Source organism: Felis catus, chromosome D1 (genome assembly GCF_018350175.1).
Source record: "Felis catus isolate Fca126 chromosome D1, F.catus_Fca126_mat1.0, whole genome shotgun sequence".
Classification (NCBI taxonomy): Eukaryota; Metazoa; Chordata; class Mammalia; order Carnivora; family Felidae; genus Felis; species Felis catus.
The window spans coordinates 39214803-39229173 of NC_058377.1; the positions used below are offsets into that span (position 1 = coordinate 39214803).

The following is a 14371-nucleotide window of genomic DNA, read 5'->3' on the forward strand; positions in this document are numbered from 1 at the left end:
GCCCACCGTAAGCTCTCACGGAAATCAAAAAACAGCAAAACAGCCAGAGCCACAAATGTGTAATCAGCTAACTGCGGTACATTGCAGGGAGGGCGAGGATGGATCTCTGTGTGCGGTACAGTGAGGCCCCAGAGAGGGGAGGTCATAAGTGCCTCTCATGGGTAGAGAAAGCTTGTCAGCGGAGCCGAGCCCAGCTGAGCGGAGTCTTACAGTTTGAGAAACAGCTGAGTCTGTTTCCTAAACTCATCCAAACAGCCACCACCAAAAAATCATCTGGAGGCTTGTTAAAAAAAAATTCTCGGGGGCGCCTGGGTGGCTCAGTTGGTTAAGCGCCCGACTTTGGCTCAGGTCATGATCTCACGGTTCATGGGTTCGAGCCCCGCGTCGGGCTCTGTGCTGACAGCTCAGAGCCTGGAGCCTGCTCCGGATCCTGTGTTCCCCTCTCTCTCTGCCACTTCCCCACTCATACTCTGTCTCTCTCTCAAAAATATATAAACATTTTTTAAGAAGAAAAAAAAAAAGAAATTCTCAAGCTTCTTTCCCAGAAATTCCTAGCAGAGAGCTTAGAGTTCGCACTTTCAGCCAGCACCTCAGGCAAATCTAGGAAACAGGTGTTAGGAGGATGGGCCCAATAATTCCCAAGTGCAGATAGGAACAAACAACATCAGGTCTTGATAATGTCCCTGATGTCCGGCATGTATCAATTTATCATGACTGCAATATAATAGATGGCAGGAATTTGAAAACGTATAGATATTTTTTTGATACCAAAACTAATTAGAAAAATGAGAAAATAAAGAAAAATAAAACAATGAAGGAGAAAGTGAAAGCCACCCACAGTCTCACCATCCAGACCTAATCACTATCTGATAGTTCTGCTAAATATTTTGCTTGTCTTTCTGTTTTTACACACACACACACACACACACACACACACACACACTCACATACACAAAATTGGGAGGATTCTGTAACCTATTGTGTTTATTAAATAAGCTTTTTCATTTTAGAGTAATTTTAGATTTAAATAACAGTTGGTACAAAGAGTTCCCATAGACCCCACACCCAGCTTCCCATTTGTCACAATTAATGTACCAGTATTGATGCATTATTGTTAACAAAATTCATACTTTATCTAGATTTTCTTAGTTATGTCTTTTTTGCTCTGGGACCAGATCCAGGAAACCACCACATTGCATTTACTGATCATGTCTCCTTAGGCCCCTCTTGGTTACAACAGTTTCTTAAACAAGACTTTCCTTTTTTTTTACGACCCTGACAGTTTTGAGGAATACTGGCCAGACGTTTCACAGGATGTCCTTTCACTGAGATTTATTTGATGTTTTCTCATTATTAGACTAGAGTTTGAACATGCACAAAGCCTCAACCCAGAATTGCCAGCTGTTACCATTTTTGTGATATTTGACCCTTTTTTGAAAAAATGAATAGGAGTGAAGTTAGATCCTTGTTCTTGAGCATCCATATCTACAATCAGAAAAACACTCCTTGCCTTATAGATGAAACGTCTTAAATTCAGCATGTAACCTTCTATCTGCACTTTCCCCTTTTACATTGTGTATATGCACCCCATAAAACCAGGAAAATATATGCTATTTTACGTGTATTTTAAAACTGTAGGGGCACCTGGGTGGCTCAGTTGGTTGAGTGTCTGACTCTTGGTTTCGGCTCAGGTCATGATCCCAGCGTTGTGAGATCAAGCCTTGAGTCCGGCTCTATGCCGAAAGTGGAGCCTTCTTAAGACTCTCTCTCTCTCCCTCTCTCTCTCTCTCTCTCCATCTAAAAATTAAAAAAAAAAAAAAAAAACAACCTGTAACAGGAATGGCATCATGTACACCTCATTCATTTTTCACTCACCATCGTTGAGAACCATCCATGTAAATCTACTTAACCCCTTTCTTTTAATTTAGTTTTCTAGAGTATGAATATCATATATCATATCTATTCCCCTCCTGTACCTACACACACGAGACTCTCTACAGTGCCCATCTGGAGGTAGAACTTCTAGTTTGTAGGGTATGAACCTTCCATTATGATTGTACCAGTTCACACTCCAGCAGCAACATTTCCCCACATTCCCAGAAACAGTTAGCAGACTTCAAATTTTTTTTCCAAACATATGAAAACGAAATTAAACCACACTGGTATTTTGTTTTTAACTTCCCTGATTATTAGTGAACTTGAACATCATCTCAAATATTCATTAACATTTGTTTCCCTTTACTATGAATTGCTTGTTCCCTTTTTTGCCTATTTGACTTTCGATCTCTTTTTCCTTTTTCTTTGTTTTTTTTTTTTTTTAATTAACCCGATAGCATTTTTAAAAACATATTTTGGGTAATAATCCCTTCTTGTTGTATATGTTACAAATGCATTATTCTAGTCTGCTGTTTGTCTTTTAGTATTACGATGATCTTGACATTCAGAATCTGACATTTTGACATAATCAAAATTATCATTCTATCCCTGTGTCATTTATGCTTTTTGTATCCTACTGCTTGAGAAGTTTTTTCCTACCCTAATATCCTAAAAATATTCTCTATTTTCTTCTAGTTGCTATAATTTTTTCTATGTTTTTAATGTGTAGGTCTTTAACCTACATGAAATTCCTTTTCTTTTTTCTGCATAAGATAGAGATCTAATTTTCTTTCTGCAGGAAGCCTAGCTGCCCAGGACCTTTTTTTTTCGAGTAGTTTATCCTTCCCTCTCTGAACTGTAATGCCAGCTCCATTAAATGTCAGTGTCCATATATGCAGTGACCTATTTTGGAACTTCTAATCTGCTCAACTCTTATCTATGGATCAGCCAAAGCCACACTGTGGTACTTATTTAGTACTTACTCATAATAAACTCTGAAGCCCGGTAAAATCAGCATTCCCTTCTTGTTATTCTTTTTCAGAATTCTTTGGATTTTTTTGCACTTTCTTCTACCAGGTGAATTTTAAAACAACTTTGCAAAGTTTTGTAGAAGACCGTGTTAGAGTTTTCATTGGAATTGCACTAGTGTCAGATCTACTTGGGGGAAGATCACCATCGTTACCATCCTGAAGCTTTCTATTCATGAGACAGTTTCTTTTTTAAGATACGTTTTCAATACAGGTTTTGAAATTTTCTCAGCAAAAAAAAAATCTTACTTTTTTTGTTTTATTTATTCTTAGGCATCAAGTTACTTTTATTGCTACATTAGATTTTTTAAATTTCTTTGTGCAAATATTAGCTTGTAGGAATTCCATTTGTTTTTGAAGGCAGCTTTATATGATCCATCTTGTTGAATAATTTTATTAGTTCTGTAGGATTTCTTAGATTTTCTAAATAGACCATCATACCACGAACAAATAATGATAATTTGTCTCTTCCTTTTATTTATTTAATTTTTATGTTTATTTATTTATTTAAAATTTTTTTAAGTTTATTTATTTTTGAAAGAGAGAGAGAGAGAGACAGAGTGTGAGCAGGGTAGGGGCAGAGAGAGAGGGAGACACAGAATCTGAAGCAGGCTCCAGGCTCTGAGCTGTCAGCACAGAGCCCGATGCGGGGCTTGAACTTACGAACTGCAGGATCATGATCTGAGCCAAAGTCAGGCACTTAATCGACTCAGCCACCCAGGCACCCCAATGTTTACTTATTTTTGAGACAGAGAGAAACAGAGCATGAGTGTGCGAGGAGTAGAGAGAGAGGGAGACACAGAATCTGAAACAGGCTCCAGGCTCCAGGCTCCAAGCTGTCAGCACAGAGTCCGACGCAGAGTTTAAACCCACCAACCGTGAGATCGTGACCTGAGCTGAAGTTAGATTTTTAATGGAGTGAGCCACCCAGGAGCCCCTGTTGCTTCCTTTTAGATCCATGTTTCTCCATTGCCTTATTGGCTAGAAGTTCTACTGCAGTGCTGATAACTGTATCACCAGTGGGTAGAGGATATCTGTCTTGATCTTTTTTTTTTTAATTTTTTTTTTTAACGTTTATTTATTTTTGAGACAGAGACAGAGCATGAATGGGGGAGTTCACAGAGAGAGGGAAACAGAATCTGAAACAGGCTCCAGGCTCTGAGCTGTCAGCACAGAGCCCGATGCGGGGCTCGAAACCACGGACCGTGAGATCATGACCTGAGCCGAAGTCGATCGCTCAACCGACCAAGCCACCCAGGCGCCCTGTCTTTGTCTTGTTCTTGACTTTCATACTTACTGACTAAATACTTATTTTAGGATCTTTGACAAAATGTATTTTGATATGATAGAGATTTTTGTTAGATGCCTTTTTTCTTTTAAAGTCCAGTGTGTTCAGCTTCCCTTGTACTTAAACTTTGTTAGGAACTGTCTTTGTAAGTCACGGATGGGTTGTAAATTTTCCTGAATGTTTGGAATGCATCTATTGCAGGAAGCACATGGGTTGCCTCTTTCAATCTGCTACTTGGTGAATGACACTGATAGATTGTCTTCAGTTAAAACTTCTGTGCATTCCTGGGGTAAACAGGCTTGGTCTTATTTTTAAAACATATTCTTCTCTGGTCCTAAACTGGATTTGTTAGTCTTTTACTTGGAGTTTTTACATCTATATCTATAAGTGAGTTTGGCATGTAGTTTTCTGGGTTATACTGTCTTTAACACATTTTGGACTCAGATTGTCTCGTAAAATAAATTGAATGCCTTTTTTTCTTTGTCTATTTTCTGGAACAGTGTGTATAAGATAGGAATTATCTGTTCCTTAGTGATCATAATAATTCTCAGCTAGAAATCTTTTTGGGTCTGTTTTCTTTTTAGGGAAGATTTTTTTACTGCTGATGCAATCTCATTATTTTGCTCTTCCCACATTAGCAGCAGGTAACACACAGTGCGAGCCCCCTGTTCTCATCCTTGCCTTTCGACAACTAATTCTTATTTAATCAACAGTCTTATGACCTAGATACAATTATTATTCCCATTTTACTTATGAAGAAACTGAGGCAAAGAGGGGTTAGGTAGTTTGCTCAAGCTCACACAGTAATGGCAGAGCCAAAATCAAACCCAGGCAGTCTGGCTGCAGAATCTATGCTCTTAACCACTAGAGTATAGTAAATTTCTCTATTTCATTTTGGGTAAATTGTATGTTAATTTACATATTCCTAGAAAAGTATACCTTTCTCTTAAAATTCCATAATGATTGGCTTAAGAGTATTATAATACTCACATGATATTTTGAAATCTCTACCATACATTTTTTATCGCTAATATTATTTTATTTCACCATCTCCAACAATAAGTGAAACTACATTCTTACATAAATTATGTTAAGATGAATTATGTTTTTAGTGTATATGCACCATTGTTTTTTATTTGTTTTTTTAATATATGAAATTTATTGTCAAATTGGTTTCCATACAACATCCAGTGCTCATCCCAAATGCACCATTGTGTTTTTAATGTTTATTTATTTTTGTGAGAGAGAGAGAGAGAGTGCAAGCAGGGGAGGAGCAGAGAGAGAGGGAGACAGAGGATCTGAAGTGGGCTCTGCACTGACAGCAGAGCCCGAAGTGGGGCTTGAACTCACGGCTTCTGAGCTGAAGTCGGGTGCTCAGCCAACTGAGCCACCCTATATGCACCGTTGTTATCTGATGTGTCTATTCATCCTGTTCATTTTTTCTTTACTCCTTCCTCTTCTCTTTTCCTAATCTTTACTGAATCGATAGTATCATCTATCCTCTTTTCTTCCCTTCTACTGATTCAGGGTAATGAAGTCTTTATTCTTTTAGAAGAAGCCCACATACATTTTAAGCTCATGTTCTAACGGACTGTGAAGTTGCTACGTGCAGCCTCCTCCCTAACACGACAAGGACTCGTGTGCACTATAGCTTCCTTCTAAAGGCTCTCACCTCGCAGGCTTACTGCTGCCCATGTTGACTTCTGACCTTCTATTAACAGGAACAAGGAACGTGTTTGGTGTGGTTTGCTTTTCTAAAACGCCCAATACTAATTTAGATTTCCAACATATTTTACTGTTTTCTTTTCTCCTTCTTGCTTTGTTCAGTGGGTTTGCTTTCTGTCTTCCTTCATGAAGCACATTCTTCAGCGGTTCTTCCAACAAGGGGCTGTGGGCAGTAAACATTCGCTGTCTGTACGTTTTTTTCATTTATCACTCCTTCTCCAAAAACCATTGATCTGTGCACAGAGTTCTAACTTCATTTTTCTTTTCTCTCACGAACTGAAAGATATTCCATTCTTTCTCACCTGTTCTTACAATGTGAAGTCTACAGAGTGCACTTGCTTCTTTGCAGGTTGTCTGCAAGTCTGCATTTCCTTCTTAAATCCTCTAGGATTTTCCCTTCACTGCTGATGTTCCATGTGTTAGGTGTGAAATCTCTTATTTATCCTACTTGTGGTTTTTCATTCCACTGTAAGAATGTATGTTTCAATTCAGAACACTCTTAGGCATTTGCTCTTTCAAAGTTGATTCTGCCTTCTACCTCATTCTCCGTATTGCCCGAGTCCAGAACTTCCACTAAACGTGTGGTGGGATATCTCCTGTTACACCCTGTGTCTGTCTCTTCATTCTGCATTCTAAGTGATTTCCCAAAGGCTGTTTTCCAATTTGTTAATTCTGTGTTCACCTGTTTTTAGTCTTAACAAATCTATTGAGATTTTAATTTCAGTGATAATTTTTTTTAATTTTTCAAAAATGTTTATTTTTGAGAAAGAGAAAGACAAAGCGTGAGCGGGGAGGGGCAGAGAGAGGGAGACACACAATCCGAAGGGGGCTCCATGCTCTGAACTGTCAGCACAGACCCTAACATGGGGCTTGATCCCACGAACTGTGAGATATGACCTGAGCCCAAGTCGGATGCTTAACTGACTGAACCACCCAGGCGTCCCTATTTGAGTGATTCTGTTTTCATTTATAGGATTCCCACTTCATTATTTCTTAAATCCATCAATTATTTTCCAGAATTATTTGGAAAAAAATTTGTTTAGTTCTTACTTTACATTAAAATAAAACCTAGGGGTGCCTGGGTGGCTCAGTTGGTTAAGCATCTGACTTCGGCTCAGGTCATGATCTCACGGCTTGTGAGTCTGAGCCCTGCATCAGGCTCTGTGCTGACAGCTCAGAGCCTGGAGCCTGCTTCGGACTGTGTCTCCCTCTCTCTCTCTATCCCTCCTCTGCTCATGCTCTGTCTCTGTCTCTCAAAAATAAACATGAAAAAAATGTTTTTAAATAAAATAAAATCTAGATGGATTTATAGAGTTAAAGGAATGGAAATTAAAGGAAAAAATATTTTGCAGATCTCTAGATGAGGATAGATTTTCTAGGTTTCAAAAATCCCAGATCTACTTTTGTAATCTTAAAAAACAATAGTGATAATTTGAATATATAGACTTTAAGTGTCTACAGCTAAAGATACAGCATAAGCAAAATTTAAAATCAGATAGTAAATTGAAGGCACAGCTACAAAAGTATGGCAAAGTATTACTACCTTTAACATATGAAGGACTCCTAGAAATTGATAAGAAAAACATAAAAATATAAATGGCTAATAAACATTCAAATTGTCTTCCTTTACTAATAATTAAATAAATAGTAATAAAACAAATTCTCTGACATCTACCATATTAAAATATTTTGCTTTTAATAAGAATATACAAAGCTTGCTATGAGAGCATAAAATACAATAGTTTTGAAAACATTCTGCAGGGGCGCCTGGGGTGGCTCAGTCGGTTAAGCGTCCGACTTCAGCTCAGGTCACGATCTCGCGGTCCGTGAGCTCGAGCACCGCGTCGGGCTCTGGGCTGATGGCTCGGAGCCTGGAGGCTGCTTCCCATTCTGTGTCTCCCTCTCTCTCTGCCCCTCCCCCATTCATGCTCTCTCTCTGTCTCAAAAATAAATAAAGGTTAATAAAAAAAATTTTTTTTTAAAAAGAAAACATTCTGCAATATATACTAAGCAACTTACAAGTATTCTCTATATTTTTTTAAGTATGCTACCTTTTTGATATACTAATTTCACTTTTAGGAATCTAACCCAAGGCATCAATCCCAAATACTGGGGAGAAAAAACTTTATGCCATCTTCTGAGGGAAAGAAAAATTGGAAACAATCTAGAGGTACAATAAAGAGGGGGAAAAGTAACTGTTACATCTGTACAAGAAAATACTACTACTCAGTCTTTGAGATTTATGCTTACCCTGTAGTGATCAAAATAGTATGGCACTGGCACAAAAACAGACACATGGTGAATGGAACAAAATAGAAAGTCCAGAAACAAACCCACAATTATGCAATCAATTAATCTTTGCTAAAGGAGGCAAGAAGATGCAATGTGTAAAAAAGCTTCTTCAACAAATGGTGTTGGCAAAACTGGACAGCTACATGCAAAAAAATGAAACTGGACCACTTCCTTAGACCATACACAAAAAAGAAATCAAAATGGATTAAGGGCCTAAAAATCCCAGAAGAGAACATAGGTAGTAATTTCTCTCACATGGGCCATAGCAACATTTCTAGATATCTTTACTGCAACAGAAGCAAAAATAAACTATTGGGCCTACATCAAAACAGAAAGCTCCTGCATAGCAAAGGAAGCAACAACAAAACTAAAAGGTAACCTACTGAATGGGAGGAGATATTTACAAATGATATATCTGATAAAGGCTTAGTATCCAAAATATATAAAGAACGTACAAAACTCAACACCAAATAACACAAATAATCCTATTAAAAAATGGAGAGAAGCCATGGACAGACATTTCTGCAAAGAAGACATACAGGTGGCCAACAGGCACATGAAAAGATGCTCAACATCACTCATCAGGGAAATGCAAATCAAAACCACATGAGATATCACCCACACCTGTCAAAATGGCTAAAATCAAAAATTCAAGCAACAACAAGAGTTGGCAAGGATGTAGAGAAAAGGGAACACTGTGCAGTGTTGGTGGGAATGCAAAGTGGTGCAGCCACTATGGAGACAGTATGAAGGGTCCTCAAAATATTACAAATAGAACTCCCTATGGCCCAGTAACTGCACTACTGGGTATTTATCCAAAGATTACGGAAACAGTAATTCCAAGGGATACATACACCCCCATGTTCCTTGTAGCATTACTTACGATAGCCAACCTGTGGAAGCAACCTAAGTGTCCATAAGTAGATGAATGGATAAAGAAGATGTGAAGATGTGATATATTGATACGTATTGATATTATATATTATCTATATAATAGAATATTATTCAGCCATAAAAGATGAATGAAATCTTGCCATTTGCAACAACACAGATGGAGCTGAGTATAATGCTAAGTGAAATGAGCCAGTCAAGGAAAGACAAATACCATGTAATTTCATTCACATGTGGAATTTAAGAAATAAAATAGTGACAAAGGAAAAAAAAAAAAAGAGACCAGAGAAATCAAAAGACTCTTAACTATAGAGAACAAATGCATGATTGCCAGAGGGGAGGTAAGTGGGGGGGGGATGGGTGAAACAGGTGAAGGGGATTAAGAGGACACTTATGGCGATGAGCACTGAGTGATGTATAGAATTGTCGAATCACTACGTTGTATATCTGAAACTAATATAACACTAACTACACTGGCATGAAATTTAAAAAAGGCTTAGGCTTACAAAAATATTTTAATAAAATATGAAAATACCCAAGCCATATCTTATGTGAAAAATCAAGCGTAGAAAACTACACATATGGTATAGATAAAGGATTAAATGAAAAGTATATATCAAAGTGTTGACAGCATATATACATGGGTAGTAGTTGTCCTAATGGGGTGTTTCTCCTACCTCATTATACTTTTCTGTACTGTCCAAATATTCCATAATGTACCTCTATTATTTTCACGGAAAACTTTCCCAATAAATTGGAAGGAACTTGATTCAAGCCATAAATTCTTCAGTTGTGCTTGGCTTCTCCCCCTTTGACATGAGCCCTCACCTTATCTTTCCAGTAGGCGCCGATAGATTCTCGCTATTACGATATCACTGACTGCATTTCTTATACTCTTTCCATAACTGGAGGCCTGTGTCTCCCTCTTCACTTCACCCATTTTGGCCACACACTGCCCCCCCAGAAATCACCAGTTTGTTCTCCGTATTTGTAGTTCTCATTCTGCTTTTTGTTTATTCATTTTTAAATTCTATTTATGAGTGCAGTCTTATAGTATTTGTCTTTCTCAATCTGACTTATTTCATTTAGTGGAATGCCCTCTAGATCAATCCTTGTTGCCTCAAATGGCATGATCTCATCTTTTTTATGACTGTATAATATTCCATTATGTATATATACCACATTTTCCTTATCCATTCATCTACTGATGGACACTTAGGTTGTTCTCATGTCATGGTTATTGTAGACAATGCTGCAACAAACAGGGGTGCATATATTTTGAGTTCGTGTTTTTGTTTTCCCTAAGGAAATATCCAATAGTGGAATTACTGGATCACATGGTATTTCTATGATTCTTTTCCTCTCGTGAAGCATAATAATATGCCATTTTTCATTAAAGCCAGATACTTTTAAAAAAAAATTTTTAACACGTATTCATTTTTTGAGAGACAGAGTGTGAGTGGGGGAGGGGCAGAAAGAGAGGGAGACACAGAATCTGAAGCAAGCTCCAGGCTCTGAACTGAGAGGGGCGCCTGGGTGGCTCAGTCAGTTAAGCATCTAACTTCGGCTCAGGTCATGATCTCGCGGTTCATGAGTTCGAGCCCCATGTCGGGCTCTGTGCTGACAGCTTAGAGCCTGGAGCCTCCTTCGGATTCTGTGTCTCCCTCTCTCTGTGCCCCTCCCCAGCATGCTCTCTCTCTCTCTCTCAAAAATAAATACAACATTAAAAAAAAAAAAATTGAACTGAGAGCACAGAGCCCAACGCAGGGCTCAAACTCACAAACTGTGAGATCATGACCTGAGCCAAAGTTAGATCCTTAACCGACTGAGTCACACAGGTGCCCCTAAACCCAGATACTTTAGATTTGATATTTCTAATTCTTGTAATAACCACCCTATGATGCGGACATTGTTAGGTGTCTTTAAAGTAGATACACTGAGGCTCAGAGAGGTTAAGTAACTTGATCCGGGTCATACAGCTAATCAGTGGTGGTTCTGGGATTCCAACCCAATACTGCTCCAGACCAGTAATTTTCAATTCTGGCTAACCATCGGAATCACCTCCAGAAATTTAAGATATTCAGATAATCAGGCCTCATTTCAGAGTGATTAAATCACTGTTTCTGGAGGTGGGCCCAGACATTTGCACTTCTTTTTTTAAAAAGATTTTAAATGTGGAATGTTCTATTGTTTCCAAGGTTGAGCACCATTGATCTATAACAACCCCTTCTCTTTTCACAGATTGGATAACGGAGTCTCAGAGAGGGGAGATTATTGCATTCCACAGCTAAAAGTGTTGGAACCAGAGTGCAAAAAGATTTCCCTAATCCCATGTTGCCCTCTGGGAGCTTACTGGACAGTTCTTCCACGATCTCTTGCACCCCCTGGGCAAAGGCGGGGGGGCGGGTGCCAGTCTCGGCCCACATGACAGTTCTTGTGTGCCCCCTGGTGGGCTAAAGTGGTAAGGAGCCACTGCCTTAATAGGTACTCAACCGGTAAAAGCGTGAAGAGCTCTAAGGGTCTCTGTATTGCCTGATCCCAACGCTGCATGTTGATTTATACAAACCGGCTTCTCGCTTGGTGGCACTTTACGGCATCCCCGCCCTTGGAAGGATGTTTCACTATATGCTAACTAATTTGGATGTAAATTTTAAAAAATAAAAAATAAAATTAAAAAAAAAAGAAATAATCATTCAAAGAGTGACGGCAATGTAGTTTAGCGTGTAAGAGCCTTTTCCGGAAATGACGAGGTTTGCATGTAATTTCAATTGAAATTCAAATAACAATAAACATATATGCGATGCTCTGAATTTCCTTTATTTTCAAATAACCGTTTAAACCACTCTATAAAACGTTCTATAACATTATTTAAGGAAACTTGTGCAAAACTTAGGGTGGGAATCAGACCCCATTTCCCTATCATCAAAACATCACGCAAACACACTTCTTTTCTCAGAGGATGTTTAGCTTCGTGGAATTACTTACAGATGATGGTACATTTTAATTCCATGTACCATAATGAGAATTTCCACGAAGCAGAAAACTCTTTAAAACAATATACATTTCTTTTGAACCATTTCAGATGAAGCTGTGTTGGGTGCTTTTTCAGGAAGTTGAAACTAAGCTCAATCTCCTTTCCTGAGGCACAGCCTCGCACTTACGGCAGATTTGCACAAAATACACCAACGACTTCTCAGATTGCTCATCTCGGGTGCCCACAGTTCACGTCATCACAGGTAGAAGAGAGAGTTGGCTAGTTCCAAACTGGGTTCTTTATGAATGCTCTGTGCCACCAGAAAGGTCAGCTTGTGCGCATACTGACAAGGCGCTGGGATACTGATTAAGCCCTGAGGAGAAAACATACTGATAGCAGTTAAGAGGATAACTTGTTCTCCAAAGTAATACATTTTCCTGAGTTTTATCCCCTACTAGTTACATATGATAGAATGCATTTGTGAGTACACAGTGACTAAACTCAACCAAGGGCAACCTCATCCATGGGGAACACAAGCTCGCTGGGCAAGAGGGGACGGAGGCCCAGTCTGCCTTCATGAAGCTGAGCACTGGGTGCCATCACACCTAGCGCTAATCTAAGTTTCCCGTGACTTGATGCTCCAAGCGGCTCAGAGCAAATCTTGGCCTTGGACTTCGAGAGCAGCTCCTGGCTTCGCGCACAGGAACATAGGACAGACGAGCCCATTACCTTCCCATGAGACAGCGTCTGAGTTGGCTTCAACTTCCTCAACTGTAACTTGGAAATAACAATACCGTGATTTCCTCCCAGGCTTGCACAAGACAATGCATAGAATATGGGGCCGCCGGGTGGCTCGGTCAGTTGAGCGTCCGACTTTGGCTCAAGTTATGATCTCATGGTGCAAGAGTTCGAGCCCCGCATCGGGCTCTGTTCTGACAGCTCAGAGCCCAGAGCCGGCTTCAGATTGTGTGTCTCCCTCTTTCTGCCCCTCCCCCTGCTTACACTCTCTCTCTCTCTCTCTCTCTCAAAAATAAATGTTAAAAATTTTTTTAATTAAAAAAAAGATAATGCATAGAACGAAGTCCTCCAGAAATTGTAAATACTAATGTTACAAATAATAATGACGATAATGATGATGTTAACAGTTATTGCTACTTGATTTCTATGACAGACTGTGTTTCTCTCAAGGACTCATTCATTCATTCACTCTTTCCTCCTTTGTGAAGTCAGGACATAGGGATACAACCGTGAATTGGGTGACAGTTCCTGGGTGGGAACCCTGAGAGTCAGTACCCACACAAGTACACAGCTGTCACTCACCGGCCAGTTGTAGTACAGGTGACACAGTTTGAACGTAAGTCTCTGCATGTGGTCGGGCTTCAAGCCATTGTCATCATAGATGACATTATAGTAGGTGGGATTAACAGTTCCCCGACAGGCAGCCTGACTGATCAGGTAAAAGTCATACCTGAGGGGGAAAACAGAATGAACATGAGAAAGAAGGCCAACAGAATAAGGCCTCATTTGAAGAACACAAGGCAAACGTTTCATTAAGAACAGATTTGCTAACGGCACTTGCCAGTCAGGACGCGTCGCTTCTGAGTCCACCACGGTGCCAAGTGGCGGGTTCTGCAGGGATCGGCTCATTTCCATGCAGAATCGCAGCGTGCACTTCTTCCTGACCACAATCACGGACAGTTTGGAGCTTGGAACCAGAAAGGCAAAAGGAAAGATGCAGAGAACTAAAACCAAGCTTACAGCTTACCTAATGACCTTTTTTTGGTAATTTCTAAATGGAATAAATAAATAAATTCATTCATTAGAAGAACACTGCAAAAATGAAGAAAATAAAAATTATCCCCTCTCTCAGAGCTGCGTACACAGTTTTTTTTTTATTTTTTAAAAGTTTATTTATTTTGGGGGGCGGGGGGAGAGGGAGAGAGAGAGAGAACCCACAAACCGTGAGATTATGACCTGGGCTGAAATCAAGAGTCAGACTCTTAACCGACTGAGACACCCAGGTGCCCCCCATATAGTTTTTAAAATTAGAGATTGTCCTTCTTTGTTGCAAAAGTGTGGTGTGTCCAGTCACTTGGCTGGTTTATATCATTTGAAGGGGACAGGGAGGAACAGTTAATAGGGCAACGAACTTCAATTCACATTTCTAAAGGAGGGCTTTCCAGAATATTCCATAGAGACAAGATTTCTTTTTCCATTAGCAATAGTGTCCCTATTTCACTTTCACTCTTCCTCTCAATTTCTGAATAGCAAAGAGACCCGCAAGTTCTCTCATTCCTC

General features: G+C 39.4%; 1 protein-coding gene across 2 annotated transcripts in view; it reads right to left on the minus strand.

Annotated features, from left to right (window-relative positions):
- Positions 1 to 11895: 11895 nt before the first annotated feature.
- PIWIL4 (piwi like RNA-mediated gene silencing 4) overlaps positions 11896 to 14371 on the minus strand; it is a 45836-nt gene continuing 43360 nt past the window's right edge. For both annotated transcript variants that reach the window (XM_019811620.3, XM_019811619.2), the window contains 3 exons: positions 13653 to 13778; positions 13394 to 13541; positions 11896 to 12446 (listed from right to left, as the gene is read on the minus strand). In XM_019811620.3, coding sequence (XP_019667179.2) covers positions 12330 to 12446; positions 13394 to 13541; positions 13653 to 13778 — 391 coding nt within the window. In that variant the 3' untranslated portion in view covers positions 11896 to 12329. The remainder of the gene's footprint in view (positions 12447 to 13393; positions 13542 to 13652; positions 13779 to 14371) is intronic.